This window comes from Labrus mixtus, chromosome 15, assembly GCF_963584025.1.
Source record: "Labrus mixtus chromosome 15, fLabMix1.1, whole genome shotgun sequence".
NCBI lineage: Eukaryota > Metazoa > Chordata > Actinopteri > Labriformes > Labridae > Labrus > Labrus mixtus.
In genome coordinates, this window is record NC_083626.1 from 15,968,483 (window position 1) to 15,992,792 (window position 24,310).

The 24,310-nt window shown below is 43.5% G+C and overlaps 2 protein-coding genes across 2 annotated transcripts in view; both read left to right on the top strand.

Moving 5' to 3' along the window:
- The first annotated feature begins 746 nt into the window (after nucleotides 1-746).
- Nucleotides 747-24,310, top strand: part of LOC132989216 (leucine-rich repeat-containing G-protein coupled receptor 6) — a 37,282-nt gene continuing 13,718 nt past the window's right edge. Inside the window, exons 1-4 of the mRNA XM_061056673.1 lie at nucleotides 747-1,424; nucleotides 15,263-15,334; nucleotides 21,865-21,936; nucleotides 23,457-23,528. Of these exons, the coding sequence (XP_060912656.1) occupies nucleotides 1,180-1,424; nucleotides 15,263-15,334; nucleotides 21,865-21,936; nucleotides 23,457-23,528 (461 nt within the window). The 5' untranslated portion in view covers nucleotides 747-1,179. The remainder of the gene's footprint in view (nucleotides 1,425-15,262; nucleotides 15,335-21,864; nucleotides 21,937-23,456; nucleotides 23,529-24,310) is intronic.
- Nucleotides 21,926-24,310, top strand: part of etv7 (ETS variant transcription factor 7) — a 28,194-nt gene continuing 25,809 nt past the window's right edge. The window contains exon 1 of the mRNA XM_061056675.1: nucleotides 21,926-21,940. The gene's annotated coding sequence lies outside the window, so the exon portion shown is untranslated. The remainder of the gene's footprint in view (nucleotides 21,941-24,310) is intronic.

Consider the following 24,310-nt stretch of genomic DNA (forward strand, 5'->3'; position numbering starts at 1 on the left):
CTCAGAAGGGCGCCCATTTTCAAGATTGGGTGGAAAAATTGCAAGTGAGCACAGATAGACTGTGAAATACAGATAGGCTTTGGCCCGGGGCAGCTGACACTTCTTCACAAATCCACACTTCTCCCTCTATAGACCGGAGTGTGTGTGTATGTGAAATGGATACGCGAGTGCTCATATGTGAGTAATCTGTTATTTGCTATGGGTGTCCATGTGTGTGTATGCAGGCAAGTGCGTGTGTCTCCGCGTGTGCGATCGCGACATTCCAGCAACAGAAACCTGAGAAGGTGTGACTTACGAGACACTGGATTCTGCTCTTTCTGGGGACTGAGGGGTGCTGAAGTGTCAGAATTCCAATTTCCTCCAAATAGTCACTCCTAGTCACACACTCTGACCCTCTGCATCTCTCTAATACAGCTAAACACAGTCCTCTGCCTTCACTCTTATCCTCAAGATCTGCCTTTTTTTCTCTTATCTCTCAGCTTTATATTTCTCGCAATTCCATTCATTAATTCTCACAAGGAGGAATCTTGTCTTCCACCACTGCCCGGTGCCACCCCGTCCTCCTCTTCTCTTCTCTTCGATTCCTCAAACTCAACCCCTTACTCTCTCTCTTCACACGGAGCTTCCAGGCACACAGTAAAACAAGGGGAAAAGGGAAGAGAGGGAGAAAGAGAGGGAAGAGTTTTGAGAATCACAGACCACTCCCACTTTCCGGAGATGCTCCAGCCCATCCCTAAATTGCGGGCCAATGAGGGTGGCTCATTCACAACTCATGCGCTCCTTCTTCAATAGGTAAGGAGAGAGAGACAGAGAGGGCAAGAGATATATACAAGGACAGAGAGACAGAAGAGGGAGAAGGAGTGAGTGCGTCTGGGTGAGAAAGACAGTGAGAAAGGAGAAGGCAGAGAAAGGGAAGACAAGGAAAGGGGGGGGAAAGAAGTTTGAGTTAAGTTAACCCCCAGGGATGAAGAAGTGATGAAGCGATAGAACTTGGGACAGGGGCAGTTTTTTTTGTGTGGACAACCTGCACAGGGGGGGGAAAAAAAGGCAGTAAAGGGACTTCAGGAGAGGACGATTTGGGAAAGAAACATTGGAGCTTCCTCACTTCATAAGAGCTGCCTCTTTAAACATCAGGAGGATAAAGAAGCGACTGTGAGACAGAAATCCCAACAGGTGTAGATGCAGACAGGTGACCGGTCAGATATGCTTTCTGCACTTCTGCTTCTCTGCATGGCTCCAGGAGTTTGGGGTTCTGCACCTGAGGTGTGGGGGTACGGAGAGATCCCGAGCAGGCAGGAGCCGGCCAAAGCGCTGTGCCCGTCTCCGTGCCAATGTGAGGAAGATGGGATCTTTGTCATGGTGGACTGCTCCGAGTTGGGACTATCGTCTGTGCCAACGGAGCTCAGCCCTCTCACCACTTACCTGTGAGTAACGCACTTCCTGTCCCATTTCACACTAACCATTCAACCCCCACGCCTCTCACTGTGTCATTAAAGCGTCTTTGACCTTAATTATACTTTTTCTTGCATTCCTACTTTGTATTGCATCACTTCATCATTCTACCTGATCCCTGAACTTCTCTTGAGGTCCTTCAATTTGCCCACCAGTCTTAAGTTTCAACATATCAATTTTATCATTTTTATATATTGTCCAAATGCCTCAATTTAATGCCATTGAATGGTATCAGAGGTTCCTCTTTTAAAACAATTTTGATTACATGCGTCCTGGAAGCAGCACCACAACCTGCATGAAGATAGAAACAGCAGGGTCGATCAGGAGCATGTGTTTGTGTGTGTGTGTGTGTGTGTGTGTGTGTGTGTGTGTGTGTGTGTGTGTGTGTGTGTGTGTGTGTGTGTGTGTGTGTTTGTGTGTTGAACAATATGGCAAAAATGATTGGGCCACTTCTTTTAGTATCAGGTTTCCCAGCGCCAACTGGAGACTCAGCGTGAGAGAGACAGGGTGTGCGCATGTGTATGCCTCTTGTGTACATGCGTGTGAGTGTGTAAGCTGCAAGCACATGACAGGCATATGTTTTTGTGCGTATGATGTATCAAAGTGTGTGAGTTAATCACCTGTTTAATGCCGTCAATCTGTGCCACTGTTCTAGGACACTAAAAGTGAATGGTTAAAAAGGTAGACACTGGTCCACTGTGGCAAGGGGAAGTGTTCTAATGATCTATTTTCTTTTAATTGATAACCTAATATAGTTATCTATTTTAAGGACTTGCATTGATCGAATAAAATGTCAAAGTAGTAAAAAAAGTTTTGTTTTTTTTCTTTGACAGTAAGCGGCCCAGAGTTTAAATCCAAATTAAAAACATAATAATCAGTTTTTAGCATGCGTAGTTTCAGAGAATAAATTCCACCTAAACCATGAATTTTAAGGGGCTATACGAGAAGCTTTTAGTCATAGAAATAAATGGAGATCTGAGGAGTTTCTTACACCACCCTGCTGTGGCTTACAGCCAGACCCAACCGATTGCTTCACTGCCTCTGAGGACAGATTAGAAACACTTTGTGATAACTGATATTGAAGTGATAGAAGTCGAGTCCAGGAAACAGGGTGTGATAGAGCAGTTGCTCACTAGGGGCTCTACAAGTATTACAAGAGAGGAGGGACAGAATTCAGACGGGAGTACGCAAAGATCAACAGTTTATGTAAGAAACGGGGCTAAAAAACACACATAAAAGACAACTCTACTTGAGTGATGCTGGACTTTGGCTGTCACGGGAAGCCTGCTTGCTAGATCTAAGAGTGTTCATTTTAAAGTTAAAAAACATGAAGAGTTTATGGAGGGGAAATTTGGACCCCAACTCCGTCCAGGAATCACTCTACCTTACGAGAGTATCGAGGCGGTTTACTCAACAATGAGGCAACATCACACAACCAAGCCAGAACACTCACTTACACTCTTGCACACACGGAGAGAGATGCATCGGAGAATGTTGAGCTCTCAGTTCTCCGCTAAAATGAAAAGAGTGATGACCTGAGAGTCCTTCTGTGAAAGCCGCCACTCCTCCTTACTGCTCCACCACGGGCGCACTCGCACAGATATACACACACAAACACACATCACTCCCTACAAACACAAGAGTAATTGCTCATTTCCCCTCCTTACCTAACAGTGGAACTGGACCAATTAGTGAGTTTGAGGGCTGATTAAGAATAAGATAAATATACTCAGCGACCAACCGCACACTCCCACACACACACAGAAACACAAGTTGCTGCAGTGGGGAGAAGAAGGGTATACAGGCAGGAGAGATGCTGCAGCCAGGGCTGGAAATAGTACTGATGTCGTCTACTCAAAAAGAGTACTATACTAAAAATGTTTTACTCAAGTTCAAGTACAATGACCAGTCTTTGAATCCACTCAAGTAGAAGTGAAAAGTACTTCACTTGAAATGCTTTGATTAATGAGTACTTACTTTTATCATGAGGGGGTAGAAATAAAAAACAAGATATCTTTCCTTTCTGTGTGGTGAAAAGAGGGTATGAATGTCAAACCAGGTTGTTTGATTTAAATGAACACGCTTATAACAAAGTGCAAGGCAACAGCAAATGTTGGATGTAATGATGACTCATACATCTTGCTCTGTCGCATTTCATCCTAAAAAGTATTCCCTACGTGTTGTGTCCACTTTCTGAGCGGTTCACTCTGAACTTGTTGTAAAGTTTGAAAAGCTGCTGGTCATTCTTGCACTTGAAGCTGACCTGGTCGCTTCAATGTTCTTCCGAGTTCATCTTCAACTCGGTCTGAGCTTTCAGCTATAGGTACACATTTTGGTGTGAGTCGTTCTGTCCCGTCTTTCTCGCTGTGATAGGTGTGAGCGTGCGTGTGCTTCTCCTCCGTTAGATGTCTGTAAACCTGACAGTCGTGGTAGACATTCGTTACTGAGTAAAAACTCAAATGAAAAGAATGAAACTGGCCAGTTGTTTGGCGAATAAAAACTACTCAAAATAGTACAAGTACACAAAACAGCCACTCACTTAAGGTGATATGAGTACTACCCCTGACTGCAGAAAATTTAGATATGATAGAGAATCACAAATTTGTCTGATGGCCTTCTGAAAAAACAATCATAATAACCTCCCTACCTAACCCTGCACATATGCATGCCTGTACACACGTACACACACACATACACACACTTGCACACTCGCACACTCGCACACACACACACACATTACCCCAAATTGAACACAGCTTGCTACAATGTCTCATTTTGTCTTGGAGTATGAAAGGTTACAACAGCAGAGATCCAGTACAATCCCCACCAGGATCTGTTGAACCATCCAGCACTCCCTGCTGTGCTATGAAGGGTGGATTAGACTGCCGAGGTCACATGGATTTGCTTGGGAACAGTCCACATTACAAAACCACGTCCGCACAGTGCTGTGAAAGTATATGACATCATCCATCAGTGTCATCGGAGAACTCTTCAAAGTGAGCGAAACTGTATGTGCTGTAGTGACCGAGAGGGCAATCCAGGCTATGCATGATTCACTCATTATTGTAGGATTTAAATACACATTTCAACGATCCCATGTCGTATAGGTGAACACACAAGTGAATACTAATTACTTACACTTGTGTATAATAACGCTGAGGTGAATAGAGGCTGACTCGGCAAAGGAATTCATCTCATTCAGACGTAAAGGTGCTTAGAGCAACTCTGCAGAGAGTAGGTAGAGATTTATGACAATAATCGTTTCCGTGGGCAACACATGAAATGAGCTGTCATGTGAGACGCTTTGAAAAGACCTTCTCTTTGATATCAGATTAGAGAGGAAAGACAGTGCCCAAGGGTGTGTGCCTGTGTGTGTGTGCGTGTGTGTGTGTGTGTGTGTGTGTGTAAATGTGTGTTAAGATTCAGAACACTGTGTACAGTATGCGCATCAGGGGCAGGTGCTATTTTATGTGTTGCTTCATGTGAGGTTACTTGTCATAAAATATGGCTTCACATTGACAATAAGTAGCTTGTGGAGCTGGGAGCATTTGGATCAGGGAGCTAAGGCCTTGACCTCTACATATTTAAAACAAACAACTAATATGTTCATGATTTAGCTGGTATAATATATGTGCACATATATTTCTTACGTTGTCAGGTGCTTCGAACATCTCACACTTCCTACAGTGGTCTTGGGTGTGCGGAGAAGTGGGAAAAGTGAGAATTGAGTGTGTGTGTGTGTGTGTGTGTCCGGGGCTGGTCTGTGACTGGAGTTGAGCGGTGATTAGGTGATGCTTTGTGGTAGCGGTGAGCAACGTTTTGTCTTTTTTTTTTTTTTTTTTTGCCAAGGCCAGGAAACCACAGCTAGCGCATTACCAGACAGAGGAAAACCAAGGAGTGTGTGAGTGTGCACACTGGTGATGTGTGTGTGTGTATGCGAAGACCACCCAGTGTGCTGAGGTTTTTTTTTTTCTTGCCACTGGAGTTGAAGCGATGAAGTTAAAAAAAAAAAAAAAAAAAATGAAAACATGGAGGATACAAGAATAGGGTCAAAGATTCCAAGGATTAGAAATTGGTGTGAGATAAAATGAATATTTTTCGCTGAGTGGGCATAGACACAGATCAACACATACACACACCTACTTACACGTACATACACATGCAAGAGAAAACATCCTGCCCCTGTATGGTGGGCACGACTGTAACAGTTGTGTGCGTGTCATTTAGCCATTATGTTGATGGAATGATTCCTATCATAAGCGACCGGGGGTCACACTGTAAACATCATGCTTGAGAGAGAGAGAAATTGTAAAAGATGCGGAGGCGGGGGTTTGAGGCGTAAAATGATAAAAATAAAAGCACTGCAAAGGAAAAATGAACAGTGTGTGTGTGTGTGTGTGTGTGTGTGTGTGTGTGTGTGTGTGTGTATGTGTGCTGTCAGTGGAGGGTCCTCTATAGAGCAGTTATCAGCTCCAGCATCAGTGTTCTGGCTCCAGACGTCTATGGTTGCCCCCCACCTCAACTATACTTCCCTCCCACAGCACAGTCTTTCTATCTTCTCTCAGCTAGCTATTCTCCTTTCCTCACCTGTTTCCTCTGCCCTCCTTAGGATAGAACAAGTCTCTTTATACTCTGTATACTTTAAGAGCTTGAGCGTGCGTGCGTGTGTGTGTGTGTGAGTGTGAGTGTGAGTGTGAGTGTGTGTATTTGTATTCAAAGCAGGTGTTGTAGCCATTCATGCAGCACTAAGTGTAAATGTATGATCACTGATGTGCAATGTGTTTCTCGGAAAATCAAAATAAATGCATCTAGCTCAGGGCAAGGTGAGGAAGTGAAGGGTGTGTTCACAATTTTTCAAGGTGCGTGTGTATGGGTGTGTGTCAGTTTGAAGAGGTGCTTTGGCTACAAGCCAACTAACTGTCAGGGGCGATCAGAGTCCGGGGTAAAAGAGCAGTGTACCTCTGATTTCACAGAGGAAGAAAACGTTGACATTTGTCATAGGTAATCTGTTCTGCTTAAGAAAACACAACAAAAGGGAAATTAACAGCACATCTCCCAGTCCATTCTTAATTTTGTCTGCTCTTCCTTTACTCCCTTCTTCCTTCCTTCCTACGCATTTGAAATGTTTGCCTCAAAGTGTCCATTATTTTGCTCTCTCCAGTGAACCCCAGAAGAAAAAGCCACTTGAGCCCGCTACAGAAGTGATATTTATGCCAGAAGGGTGTTGGAGAGAACGGAAAGGCAGTTAGTGCCGGAAAGTGCCTTGGTTTGTGGTTTCCTGAGATCAACCTGGGAGGCTTTTAAATCTTCCTCAGGGACAGACGGCAGGTAGGCAGGTAGAAGTACAACAATGGAAACAATGACAATTCCCTCAGGAGTGGCAGGCAGAGAAGACACAGAGGCCATAGTGTGCTCTGCCACTCCATATCCTGTCCTTTAGAAACAAGCAGAAAGCAATCACGACACAAGATCTTGAAGGGAACAAGAGTGGAGGAGCTGGAGATCAGGGAAGTATAGTGGCGAATGTGTTGGAAGCATATGGCACATGAGCCCTGCATGTGGACTGATCACAGCAGTTGTTCGTATTTGTTGGGGTCAGACCTATTGCCACTGGCCGAATATGTAAATCTGTATGTTTTTGTGTGATAGAAGTGTAACGCAAGTGTGTCTCAGGGGGCGAGGAATGTGCTCCCTGTGACGTGTGATTGAGGGGTTAAGGGCTGCCTCTGATTGAAAGTATTCAGAATGCCTGCATGGCCCAGATTCCTATTCAGACCCTATCCAACCCTGGGAATCCATGGGAATGTTTGGATGTTTGTGTGTGTGTGTGTGTGTGTGTGTGTGTGTGTGTGTGTGTGTGTGTGTGTGTGTGTGTGTGAGTGCGTGTTTGCATGAGTGTGTGTGCATGGATTTGTGCAAGTGCAGTAGCCCTCTCTCTTCCACTACAGAGCAGGCATTGTCTAATCTTGGGCCAGGCCATGACAAATGTCCCTTACTGCTCTGTTGCATGTCCATGCCTATGTGAGGACACGTACACATGGACTTGAACACTGGCATTTGTGTAAGTGTACGAGCTTGCGGTCAGATAACACATAAGAGGAAAGTTTTTTTTTTTTGTTTTTTTATGCCTACACACTCTTACTCGGGAGTCATTTGTTTTACTGTTGCAAAAAGGCCTGCTTTACTGCAGTTAGAGGTAAACAAAATAATGTTTAGATGTTGCAAAAGAGGACCCTTTTTAATATTAAGAAGATACAAATGAAAGTGTCAATTTTTTCTTGACAAAAAGAGAACGTTCACACGTGTTTAAACTACGACATAGCTCTCCAAGTTCGCCCCTCCATCTCAAAAAATGGGTCTGTCTGCTTCTGTCTGCCTATCGCTGTGATCGCTGGCCAGGCCTGCCAACTAAAGTGGCTCATGTGGGGCTGGCACTGTGCAGGTGATGACTAGTGAGAGGTAATGATACTTAATGCCCTATCAGACAACACACACACGAACACACACACATTCCCACAAGACCCCCATATGCGCATTAGAGACTGAGAAACACAATGCTCGAGCAAGTCAACACACACACACACACACATACGCAAACACACTGACTTAATGATGGTTAATGCCTTATCCAATCCCCCTGTGCAGCATCAAAGAGTCCCACAGAGCGGTGCTGATACAGCGATGCTAACAGGGATTAGGTTGTGAGAATAGACCACTGGGACGGGAGTTAGCTAAAGAGAACAAAGAAGCAATCACAGACACACTTAAATGTCACACACATGTGCACGCACCTCAGGGAAAACACACACACACACTCACACACACACACACACACACACACACACACACACACGCACACGCAACAACAAAGTTAGGGGTAAAGCAGATTAAAAAAAAGTGGAAGGGGGAATGAAGAAAACAGAAGGTAGATACATTAATGAATTTAATAAAATCTTTTTTTCTGGACTCTTTATTTTGGAGGGTAAAGTGACCTGATCTGAACGGAGAAACAGCAGTCAGGTCGGGATGATGGCATGAGGCAGTGGTGTCATTCTTTCTAAGACTGGACCTCACAGGTGTATTTTCAATCTGCCGTAAAGGGAGGCTGGAGGGAACTCTTCCTCTGTAGAGCGTCTGCATCTGTAGCCATGGCTCACTCACGTCTCTATTACATGTCTGAGAAGGAGCAAAAGAGGAAATCTGGACTTTTTACATGCATGGCAAGAGGCCAAACTAAATCTCTTTAAACCAACTGCAGCCACATGTCCTCATCTGTATAGGGTAAGATTTCATCGAGCGCAGATCTAAGTTCAGGTCTAGATGTTATCCTTGGGTACTGTTAAATATAAGGAGCAGATGAGTTGATCGTAGATCTGTGAGTAGAGCAGTAAAGACGGAAGGGAGCCAGAATTGGATTCGAAAATACCTCTAACTAGATCCCGTTTCCTGCTGTTTCTGCCATTCAACCAAATGAAGTCATAATAGAGCCTTACACTTACACTCATCAGGTTTCATTTACTGTTGTAGTCACTGCCTCTAAATCATTGTGCAGGAAGAGCACCTTTCTTTTCTATCTTTTCAGGATGTGTGGAAGAGTCGGCACATTTTGTAACCCTTTTCCACGTGTTGTTTCATCAGATTTCTGAAACATTTCCTTCCTATAGAATTACTTTTGAGCTTTGATGTAGAAGGAAACAAAGGTTGCTCTCTGGCACATGTCATGTAACAGACACATCTGAGTCAGACAAAATAAGAAAAAAAACCAACTGATAAGTGGACTTTGGGCAGGGCTATGAAAGCCTTTCTGCCTTCCACAGCTATGTGCTACCCACAACAGCTGCCTGTCAGCCCTGTCCACATGTTGCAGGCAGTTAGTTGTATGTTGTATAGCGCCGACTGTTCCAACACTTCCTGTTCCATTACTGAAGTGCTTGACCTTTCACCCCCCTCCCCTCTGTCTCATGACAGGGTGTGTGTGTGTGGGAGGAAAAGGAGCGGACACAGAGTGTGTATGTGCACGCGTGTATGTGTGTGCATGGTATTCTAGGGCATGAATAAGTCCCAGAGGGCACGAATATGTTTCCCATGACATGGCCTCAGACAAAACAGCCGCTCTCTCCACCCAGACATCCGCCTGTCATTCTCCCTCAAACCGCAGCGAGCGGAAAAGAGTACAAAACATTGGGAACACAAATACACAGACGCATCTCCCTTTTCTGCCTCACTATCTCCTCCTTTCTCTTCCTCCCTCTCTCCCTCCCTCCCTCTCGGCTCTTTTGTAGCCGGGTCCTCCCCGTGGCCCTCCTTGTCCAGGTGAAAGACTTCTCCTCGCCCTCTCCCTCCCTCTTTGTGCCCCATGAATGAGTGAAAGAGAGAACAAGAGAGGGAATGATAAAGAGAGAGTGCCTTAGGACACAAAGGGCAGTGTACCCCTCCCAGGAAGTCTGGGCAAGAGGGAGGAAAAAAAAAAAAACACATCTTTAGAGGAAGGAGGAGGGGAGGACAGCATTGTACCCTCCTTCCTGACTCTTTGTGTATGTTTGTGAGTGTGTGCATGTCTGTGTGTGTGTGTGTGTGTGTGTGTGTGTGTGTGTGTTTGTGTAAGCTCATGTGTGACTGCATGAGAAAGCAGTCTGTCAATTTAGAGAGAAAAAGCGAACACACTTAGACCTGAGCCTATAGCACACCGTACACAAACACACACTCTGCTCACACACTCTACAGCACACAACCATTTAGACCCTCTTCAAGGCGGTGCCCGAGCTTTGACTACCAGTTGTATTGTGTTGAATAAAAGATCACCTTTCATCATGGCCTTAACTGTTTCAAAGAGCTAAGCGGAGAGGATCAGACTGGCTGAATCCAACTGAAGACATTACTGTGATAGTTACTGTAAAAGACAGCCAAGGTGTGGCTCAAGCAGCACTAATGCACAAGTCCTGCCCTCTGGGCAAGGCTATGGTTGTTGATTTCCACTAAAGATCTATTACTCTAATGCTGCTCACAGATAAGCCACCTTCAAAGGTGCAGAGATTACCGCCATTATTGGCTGTTTGTTTGGTAAGCGTCTCAATCTGAGAGAGGTACAAAGGGATTGGCAGGCGAGTGAAAGAGAGATAGAGAGACAGAGCAAAGGAGGAAGTTGGGGGGGGGGTGGGGATCTCAGGGTACGCTTTTTTGTGGATTGATTTTTGTGTGTCTGTGAGTGTATATGTAAAGGAGAGATTCTTTAAAAACACCCCTCTCAAGAGCAACAATGTTTGTTTACATGCCTTTCCCTGCATTGTTATGCACTGTGTACCTGCATGCAATTTCATGCTCCAGCAACAGGCCAGAAACTTTTTCCATAGAGTTTTTTTTTTTCTTTCACTTTGAGACAATGGAATCCTCCGCAGTGAAATGTATCAAGTCATCTCTCCTCAGTCTGCTCCTGTGCAGCTTTGTCTGACTCGCTCGTTTCACCATTCACGACAGAAAAACACACCTGACTGTTGATCGCATCTGCCCTGCTCTGGGGGTATATTCAATCACCAGGGTGGTCCGCCATCTACCAAACAATAGCCACCCAGAGCATGGAGTGTGTGTGGGTGTGTAGCGTGGGGTGGGTGTGTACGCTCATGAACGTAAACAGGGGTGTTTCTCATATGATGTGGCCACTTGTTTTGGAGCGCTATATCACCAGCTCTGTATGAGAAATGCTTTCAGTTTGAAAATTGCTACAATGGCGCTAGGGGTACATTGACACCGACACCGACACCGACACACACACACACACACACACACACACACACACACACACACACACACACACACACACACACACACACACACACTGCCTTTGATCAAAGAGGCGATAACATACTTCAGTAGTTCTGTTGACGGCAACAAGGAAATATGATAAATCACATTATTGTTACTACCGGACTGTGTAACTCCATGCTCCAGTTGAAATCTGAAGCAGAGGGTGTAGAGAAAAAGAGTGTGAGCGATGGAGTGGCATAAGAGTGAGAGAGAGAAAGGGCCAAGGCCAATGAATGGAAATGTACCTCTGCTTCTTCATGCTTCCGTTCCCCCCTTAAGACAAGCTCTTTGCCATGGTTACTCTATCAATCACAGAATAAAGCAGTCAAATATCCAGTACTCTACCTTTCTTCCTGTGCCAAACCTTCTTCTCTTACACATTCACATGCACATAAACTTGTACACACTCACACACTTTGAAGAGGACAGACCAGACGATCCATCAGAGTGCATATGTGTCCCTGCATATTACAGAACAATAAAGGGAACTGGAATGGGGAAATGTCAATTTCTTTTGGCTTCTTCACTTGCTGCATTAATGGCCACAAATCCTCAAATGCTACTGTGCATGAACATAAAATTACATGCACGCACATGAAGATCTAATTACCCTCTAGGGAAGCAGAAGGAGATCACCGGGGGCTTTGTCAGTCATCCTGCAGGTTCACAGCAGACAGAGATAAAAAAAAAAAAAAGAACGGTTAAGAGGCACATTTGTGAGTGTGTTTGTTGAGGGATGAGCATGGGTCTCTGTGACTGCATCCTCTGCTCCAGTACTGCTCAAAAGTATTCAGTTTGTCATTCAGCAGCAGGCAGATCTGAGGGGAGGAGAAGCCCTCTGCCCCTGTCAGATGAGAGGCGTGTTGTCTGGCTACTTTCTGGTCTGCTATGGCCAGAATAGGGCAGGAATCGACCTACTACTACTATGAGTAAAAAAAAAAAAAAAAAAAAGGAACCAAATGAGCTTACATTCTCTCACACACACACACAAAGACCCACACAGCAATTCATTTCCATGCCCCGGCAGCGACCACGTATGATGTGGTGAAAGCCCGACCAAGATCTGTACCCACCACATCTGCAGGCTCACTGGGAAACAATAGGGGTGTGAAAATGAGCGACAGACATCTTACCACACACACCGCAGGCACCTATAAATGGAAAAAGGATTGTACTGCACACGCAGGCATAGACACTAACACACACACACACACACACACACACACACACACACTTGCACTTAGTCTCCCTTCTGTCTCAAAAAAGCGCACGCACTCACATTAGAGTTGATCATAAAATGAGGACATAGAAACCAAAATTCGGATTGTGAAACTCTCATACACTGCACAGCCCGCAGGAGCTTTAGGCGCTCTCCTTCTCATTTCTTTTGCGACCATTTATTTGCGCTGAAAATATCTGCACGTCACCACACCAGCCAACACAATGCACATGTGGTAGTCATCAATCATAATTATCATGGTTTAAAAAAGCCACAGCTGTTATTTGATTTTAAAAACAAGCCATAGCACAGTGCCTTCCAACGATATGTCAAGTTGTCAGCGGAGGCCTTGGCCTGCGCAGCAGAAATGTCTCTCTCTCTCTCTCTCTCTCTCTCCAGCTTCCCAATAAGTTGGTTGGAGAGCACAGTCGAGCTGAGCTGCATTCAACCTTTCCCCATGACTCACCACTGTGTCTTTATTTTTAAACATTTTCTCTCTCCATGTCTGCGTGTTTATTCTGTCTGAGTGAGTCCGCTGTTATGGACTTCACACAACGTTTGTTTATGGCTTCTTTAATCAGGACCAGATAATGCAGAGTTTGTCTCAATCCCTGGGCGCATCCCCAGGAGCTGGATGATTTTTGAGTGTGTTTGTGTGCCGCTACAAAGAATCCCAACATAATTGCTTATCAAATATTTCTTCCAAAGATTATTAGTGCACAGACAATGAAAAAGGATTAAGGTGTATTTGTAGTATTCAGGAGGCAGTATGAGGTGATGATGTGCTCCTTGTTTTCTAAATGATGTAACCCACTCTTGATTATGTCAACTGGTCTGCTATTACTGCCGGCTGTTTTATCTCTATGGCAACTTTGTTATCATTTCCCTCTGACTTTAATCAAGCAATAGTGCATTACACTGGGTATGATCATTCACAAGTTTTTGCCCAGAGCGGAAACGGGACAAACGTGCAGTACATAGTTCACATGACATAATTAAAGTCATTTTGTTGAGCAGGAGGTCCCATGAGGATACCCTTGTCAGCAGATATTGGTTAATTTGCTTAAAATCTATCTAAACAAAAAACTTGTTTTAATTATGAAAAACAATTACTTAGGCTGTATTATCTTTTTACACGTGTATTGTACAATAATCTAATATTTCATATATATTGCTGGAAAATACAATGGAAATTTTATAGACATCCATCCAATGAGGCAACAATATTTAAAGGTACCATGTGGGGGTTTCATTGTGAACAAACATTGTTACACTTAATGCTTAACACCTAATTGCATTATCCTCAAAGCCCTTTGTTTAGAAAGATATTTGCAAAGTCTTTTTGAAAGTTTCAGACATCTCCATTATATACTAAGATGGCAGTTAGAGTTGTTCAGATATCTTTATCTCTCTTTTTACCTCAGTGTGTCCCTGTGTAACACCTTGAACCCAGCTCTCTGCAGTCAGACCTCAGCATCTGTAAAAGGAAATTCCCATGCAGGGAAACTAACATGCCATAATTATGTTTTCATAGGGAAAATATTCAATGTCAGCAGAGGCTGCAAAAAAAAAAACTCCACAATTATCTGACCTACAAATTCTCATGAGGAAAGGACACACTTAACATTGCAAGCACCCCATGTTAAATGTTATCCTTGACAGGGTCCCAAACTATTGGTTCACTTAATTCATCTTGTAACATCTACTAAATAGACCCAAATTGGTGCACTAGAATACTGCCATGTAGCTTTTTTTCCACATCTCCCTGAAAGCTGAATATGGATCATGCCTGCGGATAAATTCATCCAGCCCCCTGTCGGCTTGGCTGACTTTACAAACAAACAACCAGTGTGTCAAAACTGCACACTGCAACGGGCTTCTGAGAGCACAGTTTACACTTGCAAGCCCGGTGGTCTGGCTTCATAAGCAATGGTTAGTGTCATACACACACATGGACACACGCACAACCGAGCCTCACTGTTGAAGACTCATGCAAGACCCCAAGGGCTATGAAAGCAAAGAAGAGGTGACGTAGCACCTCCTTCCTTTCATTGAGTTTATCAAAGATATGACCTTACATGACTGGGGCCACAAGGTTATATATGTTTTCTACCAGAGGCTGACACACAAGTTGTGCTCATATTATCCAAAGTGTTACAAAAAAAAGAAAAGTGATACGTGTGTGTGTGTGTGTGTGTGTGTTGAATGTGTGCGTGTATTTCAGCATCCTGCACCTCTCCCTCTTTGACCCAATGCAGCTGCATCAACACTCAACCCATAACACACCCTATCACGTCAGAGTGTGTCAGAGATGCAGAGAAATGGAGTGCTTCTATGTTATGGCAATGAATAAAGAAGGAGGGGAGCTGGTCTCCAGGGAAACCTGAGGAAGAAAAAAAAAGAAGAAGAGGAGAGATGATGAGAGAAAGAAAGATAGATAGATATGAAGGGACACAAAGGGTCAGATCCTAGAGAAGGTAGAGTGAGACATCTGGAAAAGAGAAAGAGTAACTGGGACGAAGAGGAAATTACAGCTGCCCAACAATGATTCATTGGGGAAAATTCTTCTCTACATCTCCCTCTCCTCCCTCTTGTCCTCCAATCTCTCTACCTTACCCTCTAACCTCACTGTGCGTACTTTTCCCTAGTCCCAATGATTGATGGAAGAGTGAAAAATGTGCTCTTAACATTTGCCATTTTACATGTCCGGAGTATCTTCAAAGACCATTGACAACATAAACACAGATTGATACTTCTTGTTACTGATGTTCCCCATTTTTTTCTCTCCAGGGATCTGAGCATGAACAACATCAGTGAGATCCAGCCCAGAGCTTTCCACCGACTGCACCTGTTATCAGAACTGTGAGTACCAAAATCATGCACTTCACATCCAATTAATAAAGCTTTGACGTCACAACGCACATGACAAGAAACAGTGAATCGCCGAGCCGCTGATATGAGCAGAACTCGGTAATGGGGATTGATGACTCTGGCCTGCCTCTGATCTCTCCTACCAAGAAACTGCCTGCAGCAATAGGCTAGTAGATCTTGAGATGGCTGCACAAAAGAGGGAGGTGAAGGGAATTTAATACTTGCTCAGAGAGGGGATATATAGTCCTTAAAGCATTTCGAGAGCAGGTTCTGTGCTCAGCATCCAAGCCGCATGCTTTCTTGCCCTCTTTGACTTTGGTTCAGCTGGACAGCACAGCAGGAGCAATACACACATAGATGAAAGCCTTTGCCAAGACAAGCAACACACAATAGGAGACATCAGGATAGAATTATGGGGTTTATATTCTCTTTTATCACTTTAAGTACCGGTAAGGTAGGATATCGTTAGAAATGTTTCGATATCGGTGCCAAGAAACGTAATGAATTAAATGCCAAGACAAACGGGATTCAATACACTTCTCTTAGCTGGAAATAGTTTTTCACAATTTGTTAAATTAAAAAATTAAAAAAAAAAATCCAAGTAATATGACTCAGCCTCTGATGTTCTTGCCTTGACACTTTGGTCAGTGCTTCACAAAGTAGAAGGTATTGGTTTCATTTGCACAAGGCTGATGAAAACATGCACGCAGCGAGCAAAACCACAAACTTTTCTTTACAACATGTTCTTGGTCCACCGGGCTGATATCTGACTCGACCACTCAGCAGAACTACCCTAAGTCTTGGTTTGACAAAAGGCTGCCATGAGATTTCGCCTCAGGGTAAGAATGTGTGCGTAAGCGTGTAGAAACTCATGGGGGCTTATGTGTGTATGTCAGCCCTCACCTGATTCTTTACTTCTGAAGCCTTCATTTTTTTTTTTTTTTGTGTGTGTGTGTATGTGAGTCTTTGTGTGTATGCATGGGGTGTTTGAACAGTCCGCTGTTTTCCTTGCTAATTCTTGCAGCTGTAGCCGGTGAGGCATGGGCTAATGATGATGAAAGTAAAAGGTCAGCTGGATAACAATTCAGTTGGTTTTGAGTCACAATCAAATTTGGTTTGAAGAACAGGCCAAAGCTGAACAATTTTGTTTTGGGAGACTAGGAGTTGTATTCGTTTATTGAACTGTTGACCTGAATGTTTCTCGCCATAAAAGGCGTATATGTTAGATAATTCAGATGGCATGGTTATGGGAACTACATTGCAGAATCATGCTGAACAGCAATGCCAACATTTGCCTGCGATGGGGAAAGGGCTACTGGGGGTCTTGCACAGCTCCTACTACAGTGCTTGTCCAGATTCAATCCTCTGATTTTTTACAGCCCTGTTGATCTTGCTTCCTCTGTATTGCTCTCATGTGCTGACACTTTATGGAGATGTTCTGTAGCTTTGTAACTCTTCCAAAGAGGATGTTCCTGCCCCAAAGCCAATTTTTATAGCCCGCTGACCATTTCTGGAAACATGCTGAGATGATAATGCTGTTCCAAGACAGGGAGAAGCACATTTCTTACATTCACTCCTGTCAGGACGGTTTAGTGGGATGACGCATAGCAGGTTATGGTAAACACATTATAATTATAACAGTTTAAAGCGCTTACAAAACCAACTGAGACTCCGAAACACAAACATGGTTGGTTTGAGAGCCAGATTGTTTGATGTGGGTCTACAGCACTTGTTGGTACCACAGGGAGAAGAAGCAAGGGCCAGGCAGGTTGTGACTGGTAGAGTGATAAATTGTTTGATGTTGGGCTCTACCTCCCTGTGTCTCTCTCGCTGTATCTGTTTCCCTCCTATCCAATTCATTCCTACAGACCCCAATCTCCATTTTACTTCAGGCTATTGCAAGCTGCACTCCAAAACAAATCTGCGCATGGCAAGATTTTCACCTTTCATCCAGCTTTGCACTATGCGAAGGAGAGGAAATCAAATCTTATGAGCCACTTACAGCATATCCTCAAGAAGCACTGCTTTTCAATCCATCTCATCCTGCCTCCTATCGATTTACCGCTCAGCTCTAAAGTTTAAAAAGGCAAACAGATTATCTCTTTGAATCTTGTATGAAGTGATTAAATTGATTCTCAAAGCATGCAGCGTACCTTTCTTTGATTCACTGCGGCATTAATATTAATAAAGGAAAGATGTAGGTGAAATCGCCCCGCCCTCCAGCCCTTTCTCTACCTCTTGACTTTTCATTTTTAAATCGTATTCTGATCCCTCTCATTTAGTGCTTTGATCAGTGAAATTTCTGTTCATTAAAACAAAAATACCTGCACGCAACTGTCAGTCAGACGAGCATAAAGAGTCAGACTGCATGTCTATGGATTAATTAGAAGGCAGTAATGCTCACTTTCTGCTACCGACTAAGACTGGTTACTCATTTACCTGACATATCAAAGACAGCCACTTTTTCTTTTTCAAATCAAATGCTCTAATATCAAAGATGCGCCATCTATTCTGGATCTAATTATGACTTGGCAGAGGGTTTGACGTGAAACCTAGAAGCCCTTCCTGAAAACCACTTTAACGGCGACAGTGCTTCCTGCCTATCATCAGTATCAAAGTACATGCTGTTTGTATTTCAGGAGATCATGTTTCACTTTGCCTTTTTCTTCTTTCCTAATTCATTCAACCAGCTGTTTGGGTCAATTATCCGAGTCTCTAACGCTCATCTTATCATTTTCTGTACTCATCACCAACCTGCAAAATACAGAGTCGAATTAGACCCCTTCAAAACTCCCGAAAGTAACTGTTATCTGGTCTTTTGCAGTAGCATTGAAACCTTGAATATCCCTCTAGCCTAGGCTTCTGCAACTCTGTGAATGTACACCCAGGTGCTCTTTGACTATCACAAATATGTTATCCAAATGTGCAAGGAGAGAAGTGGTGATCAGAGGCCAGAGCTGCCCTGCTTGTCTTCCACTTTGCGATAAGATTGTCTGCTGATAGGCCAGGAGTATGATGTAGGTGAAGGTTAAGGGGTTACTAAGTTGGCTTTCTTGATGCTCCAGGTGCATCTTACAGCTGGGACTATCAATTAAAAACTTTTCCTTTTAGCTTTGCCAACATTGATTTTGTCTGCTAGTCTCTTTCTCTCCCATAAACACGTACCCACACGTATCTACACACACACCCACACTCTTCTATGTTTGTATCTTATTACAATAATTTCAGAGGTTAATGCCAGGTTAAGTGGCTGACCCTCAGGCTGGACCTCTGAACAGAAGGAGGGATAACATTTCTATTGATGGACTGAGGGTGAACAAGGTCATACATGCACATGTACTTACAGACACACCCACACACAAAGCGCTCTCTCTCTCTCTGATAAGGCCTGTTTATCCTCTCCTTCTTCTTTCATCATCCACTTTTATCTACCATCCTGGTTCTGCTACCACTATGATGTCCTATCACTACCTGATATAGTATTCCAAAATGTGATGCTGTTTGCTGCCTAGGTCTTTAATCCTTCTTTTTGTTTATTATCTTGAGCAATAAGACATGGTGATACATAGGATAATCTGCAGTTGGTATGCTTCACTAAAGCCCTTACTGATCAGCTCTGATAGCAGTGTTGTCTCTTCCCTCCCACCTCTCTCCCATACGTTTGAACTTGGCCTCTTTTATTCTACATATATATGAATTATTTCAACAGAGCTGAGAAATACTGAGGTGGAATTTTTATCTGCACAGTACAGGAGCCAAGAAGAATTTGTAACCAACCCCCAAATCAAATTAAAAGAAAAAACAGTTGGAGCCAGGGTTTGACAAGAGCAAGGCGCCTTTCATCAGAGCGAGATTGATGTGGAACAACTAGGAGGCTAAGTGCTGAACGCTCACTCATACGTACATCATTTACACACACACTCACCCATAAACACTCACTGATATCATGGAAACAGTCGGTCAATGGCAACTGCTGGTGTTCAGTAGATGTCTTTCAAAAAGCACTGATTATTTTCTCCTTTTTTAATATCCATCTTCTCTTTGGCATAAATATCCATTTGACAAATGAAGTCGGCAAAAAGAGGCATGATTCCTTTTTAATGCTTTTTTGGCTGGCGTGGTGCGGATAATGGAGAAAGGCTGATTGGCAATAGGACATGAACATAATACCATGGCCTTAACTGTTTGTTTTCTAAAACTCTATTTTACTGCTCGCCTTAATAACCCAAGTGAAAAGCCATTTATTTTCTTTAGTGCTACTTATATCTTTTTTTCTGCGCAATGGGCCCGTAACTGATCACTGCATTTGAACAGGAACCAAAGAACAAAAACTTGGGGGTCTTTGTAGCAAGAGGCTTCGATCTATTTTTTACTGATATCAGGACCTCAGCAAGGCCTATCGAATCAGTTACCTCTAGCAAAATGGTCCCTTGACCTGCTTGAGTGCAGTGGTCAAAACTGAAATGGAAATATAGCACACCTATCGTGCTCTTGGAGATGACAAATGGGCAGGTTCCATTGTAACGCCTGGCGTACACTGTACGATTGTCAACAAGTCGCGATGGAATGTCAGCGCACACTCTTCAACTAGTTTAGATTACAACGCACAAAGCTCAGAGTTTATGTGCTCACACTGCACAGTCCGAATGTCAGACACGACCTAAGAGCTCACACTGCACAAGTTAAATCGAGAAAGAGGATTAACACTAGAACATTTCCACAGACAGAGGTTGAAGTCTGATTTGTGCCGGGGTTTGCTCAAATACACACATCAGCAAAAACGCCCTCACTCTCTCTCTCTCTCTCTCTCACACACAAACAATCTTCATCACCAATATACACAAGCTAACTAGCAGCTAAATCATAAATATTCCCTGCCAGCTGGAGGTCTGCAGATATTTCCTGCCAACGTTTCTTTCCATGATAGGAGGGGGAAGACAGATTAAAAGGCATACCTGCTGTTGCCATGGTGACTTTGGATGCTGTCTGTCAGTTTGTGCAGGCACAATCAGAAACAGTAGTCCCATAGTCGGGGATCAGCAGGAGGCCCTCCTCTCACTGTGCGAGCGTGTAAAGTTGTACAAACAAAATATCGAACATGTCAAAAAAATCATCGGACCAATTGGGAGCAGCAGATCGGGCCGTGATCGGCTGATGTGCCTTAGTTTACACTGCACAACTACTGACTTGCGATAGAGCTGAAATTCAACCGACTTAAAAATTAGTGTCTAAATCGGCCTGAACTCTTGTCTTGTCAAAAAAAAAAAATAACATTGGAATTGTAGGGTCAAAACTATAGTCAGTCTTCCATCTCTGTGAATTTTTTTATTAAGACATGTGGCCTAGTTGAAGTTTGAATGAGTTTTGACTGTGGTTTGAGACACATGACTTAATGGCTCCACAATGCCTTGGATAACGATCAGTCCTTATGTGTTCTAGAATGCTGATATGAGTGTGTGTCTTTGTATGTATGTGTGTTTTTCAAAAACAAACTCTGTAGGACTTATAAACTGGGCTCAGTGTGAGATTTGGCAGGCGTGTAGTTTTGTGTGGTTTGCCACTGCACAGTAATAAGAATGAGACACATTGACATGAATATCAGATGTCGGAGGGAGTATGTGAGAGCTGTCATCCATTATCATCTAGATGATAGAGGCTTGGAAAGGCAGGCAGAACCATATTTCAATATCCTGGCACCGATGGAACAACTCAACCAGAGGCAGACTGCTCAGAAAAAAAGAGTACAATGTCACCTGTTAAGCAATGGTGTGAAAAGGAGGATGCCATTGAGTAACTTTTAACTCCTGTGTTTAATAAAAGTGGGTGGTCTGAGAGTGTGTAGCCAAAATCTGTGTTTAAACTGTGCTTCCAGCTCGTGACCTTGAGAGTTCCTCTGTTGGACAGAATGTTATTTATTTGGACTCCTTATACACACTCACAAATGACCATTAGGTGCTGTGTTTGATAAACAAACTGATTGGATTGCTTGTGCGAATGTGTGTGGTTTTTCTCCCTCGCTGTCCTCAAGGCCCCTCAGAACGGGCCAATTTACCTCAAGGACATGGAAAATAGCACACACATTCACACTGAAAACATGCACATTCTCATGTCTACATACATAGTATAACTCTTCTTTATACACACCCCTAAACACGCTCACATGCGCGTAAGCAAATATACTTTCACGCTGCACTTGTTGACCCAGTCGCAGTCTCATTCAATTCAGTCTTTGCTCACTCATCAGAGCTCCCAGGATTGGTTAAGGTTTCAGGCTGTGCTTTGGGCCAATAACAACCACATTGAAGGGAATAGAATAATGTTATTTGCATACTGCCCCAACAATAACCCCAAAGCAGGAACTTGAGGATGAGGTCATATCGCAGCTCAATCCAAGAGCGTAGAATAAAGCAAAAGGCAATATTTCCCTTATGAGACCTGTAACTTTTTATATGTGTGTTCTTATATTTCATTTTTCACTTTTGTATAGTGATTTCTCTTTTTGATCTCTGTTTCTTTCCTAGGCGTATCTCAGGAAACCAGCTGAGGTATATCTCTGGCCATGCTCTCCAGGGTCTCCACAACCTTAAAGTTCTGTAAGTAACCTCCTTCTCAACCCCACCCACCCAATCCCACTCTGGTCCATCCCAGGCGGGTTATTCCAATGCTGCATTCTGGGGTGATAGAGTTGTGCTCCTGCCTTGAATAAAACACACAGGCCACGCATCATCAACTGCAGTTAAAGTTTATGGGCTAGGGGAGACCTGCTCTGCTTGCAGTTCCTTCATTCCTGAAACAAGCCCTGTTTCAGTTGCAAGCATGCGCGCACACACATACACACATACACAGGTGTAATGCAGGGACCTCCCAGTCACACCACCCACCAAGATTACAGCAAGTGACAAAAAAAAAACACTTAAATTGGTTTTCAAAGCCGTTTATCAACACCCTATTTTTCATTGGGTGTTCATAGCCATATGATCCATGGCCACCAACTGTTGGCAATTCTGTGCAGTTATGAAAATCGCAAGAACTGCAAAGCAGCCATAAAAAACGATGGCTCTTCCTGAACTGTGAGAGCTGCGTCTAATGAATTGTGACCCTGATTCTAGTCGTTGCAAGAGAAGGGAAAAGGAGATTTTCATGAGCCTTGGCAATCAACTCAATTCATTTTGCACCCTTGCTGAGAAAAAGTTTGAAGGGCCTTGCCATTGAATATAAACTTAGCTTGAGCATTGTGGTCTGTAATTTGAGGGAATTTGGAGGATTACCAGGATACAATTTATTCTTACCTTGTGTTGTGAATCAAACAGAGAACGTCTTAATAAACCAGCCTTGGAAGACACTATTATGTCATTAAAGCTGAAGGACAAAAGTATCCTGAATTCATACAAGCCTGCAAGCATTCATGCTTCATACAATAACACCCCTTCAAACTTTGGACAGTCTCTTTGACCCTAGAGCAACAAAGCTGTTGGTTTCCTTCCTAGAGTTACAAGTTTAAGTCAGGCTATGTCAAGAAACAAATGGACCGCAGATTTTGTGTGGGGTGACTGCAGGTCCCTGCTGATTCTCATAAAGTCACACACACTCACGTGCAGAGAAGACTACAAACTCAGAGTTACACAGCAAAGGTTGACGTATATATCATGGTATCATTACAGGTAACATTCCCCTGATTCTCTCAAACCTGTGCAGCATTTTTTCAACACTGAACCAATCATATCTTACAGAGATTTGGGAAAAACACTGAGAGCATGCGACACAGGGTTATTTAAACAAATGATACAACTTTTAGAAAAAAGGGAACGAAAGACAGAGAAAGGGAAGAAGGTAAGGGAAAGAAAGAGGGCAATTGTGCTCAACACTTCCTCCTTGCTTTTTGCTCCATTCTTCTGAGGATGACATCAGCAGCCCACCCAAGGAGCTCCTCTTTCCTTCTAGCCTTCATTCTCTGCTTCTCTTCAAGCTTTCACTGGCCCATTCCTTCCTTGAGTCAGATTTCCCTCATGTTGTAATTATTTGTTCTGCTTGATGTGCCCTCACGCACAGCGCATACACTCTACTACAAATAGATGTATTACTTTTAACTGAATTATCTTTTTTTCTCTTTCAGGATGCTACAAAATAACCAACTGGAGAGACTTCCTGATGATGCTCCATGGGACCTACCCAACCTACTGTCCCTGTGAGTTTCTCTCTTTTGTGCGGTATACATGCAGAACCAAATTAGACATGCTACTCTAACTCACCCAGAGGTAGAGTAGGATGTCACACTTCTAAACTCTAACCTCAATAAAAGGTATAGAGTACCACATATTATAGATCATAAACCAATAGTTCTACATTTAGCGCTCTACTCCCTGATGGAGGAACCACAGCCTGACTGTGTCAGTGCAGTTCATGGTAGCATCTGGAAGCCATGAGGGAAACAGCAGACACTGCAGGCCAGGGAGAGCATCTCCAATGAGCTGTGAAACAACCCCATTTTCCATCAATTCCCTCTCTTCCTTCTCTGCTCTTCTCCCACCACCCAAACCGCTATCCCCCTGGCTATTAAGAGTGTTTGGTGGCATAATTAACTCATCTGTAGGGTCAGTGTTTGAGTGCATGTGTGTTGTGTGTGTGTTTAACAGCATCTATGTTTGGGGCGGATGCATGTAGACCACCTCATCTGTAATTTCATCCTTCCGGACTCTGTTCAGCAAACGTACTCAACATCCACCTGTTCCAAATTAATAATTCTCTGTAAATATCCAGAAACATTCATCACATTCATTCTTCATCACGTACACTCCAATTGATAAATACACTAAACACTACCCTACCCTACAACTTTTTCCTTTCTGGTATGAAACAGGCCTTCTCTCATTTAACACGCACTTAAGCTAAGGATGTGTATGTGTACCTTTAACCTCACAATCATGATGATGCCTCTGTCTGTCTTCCATCTATATCTTGGTGTGCCTT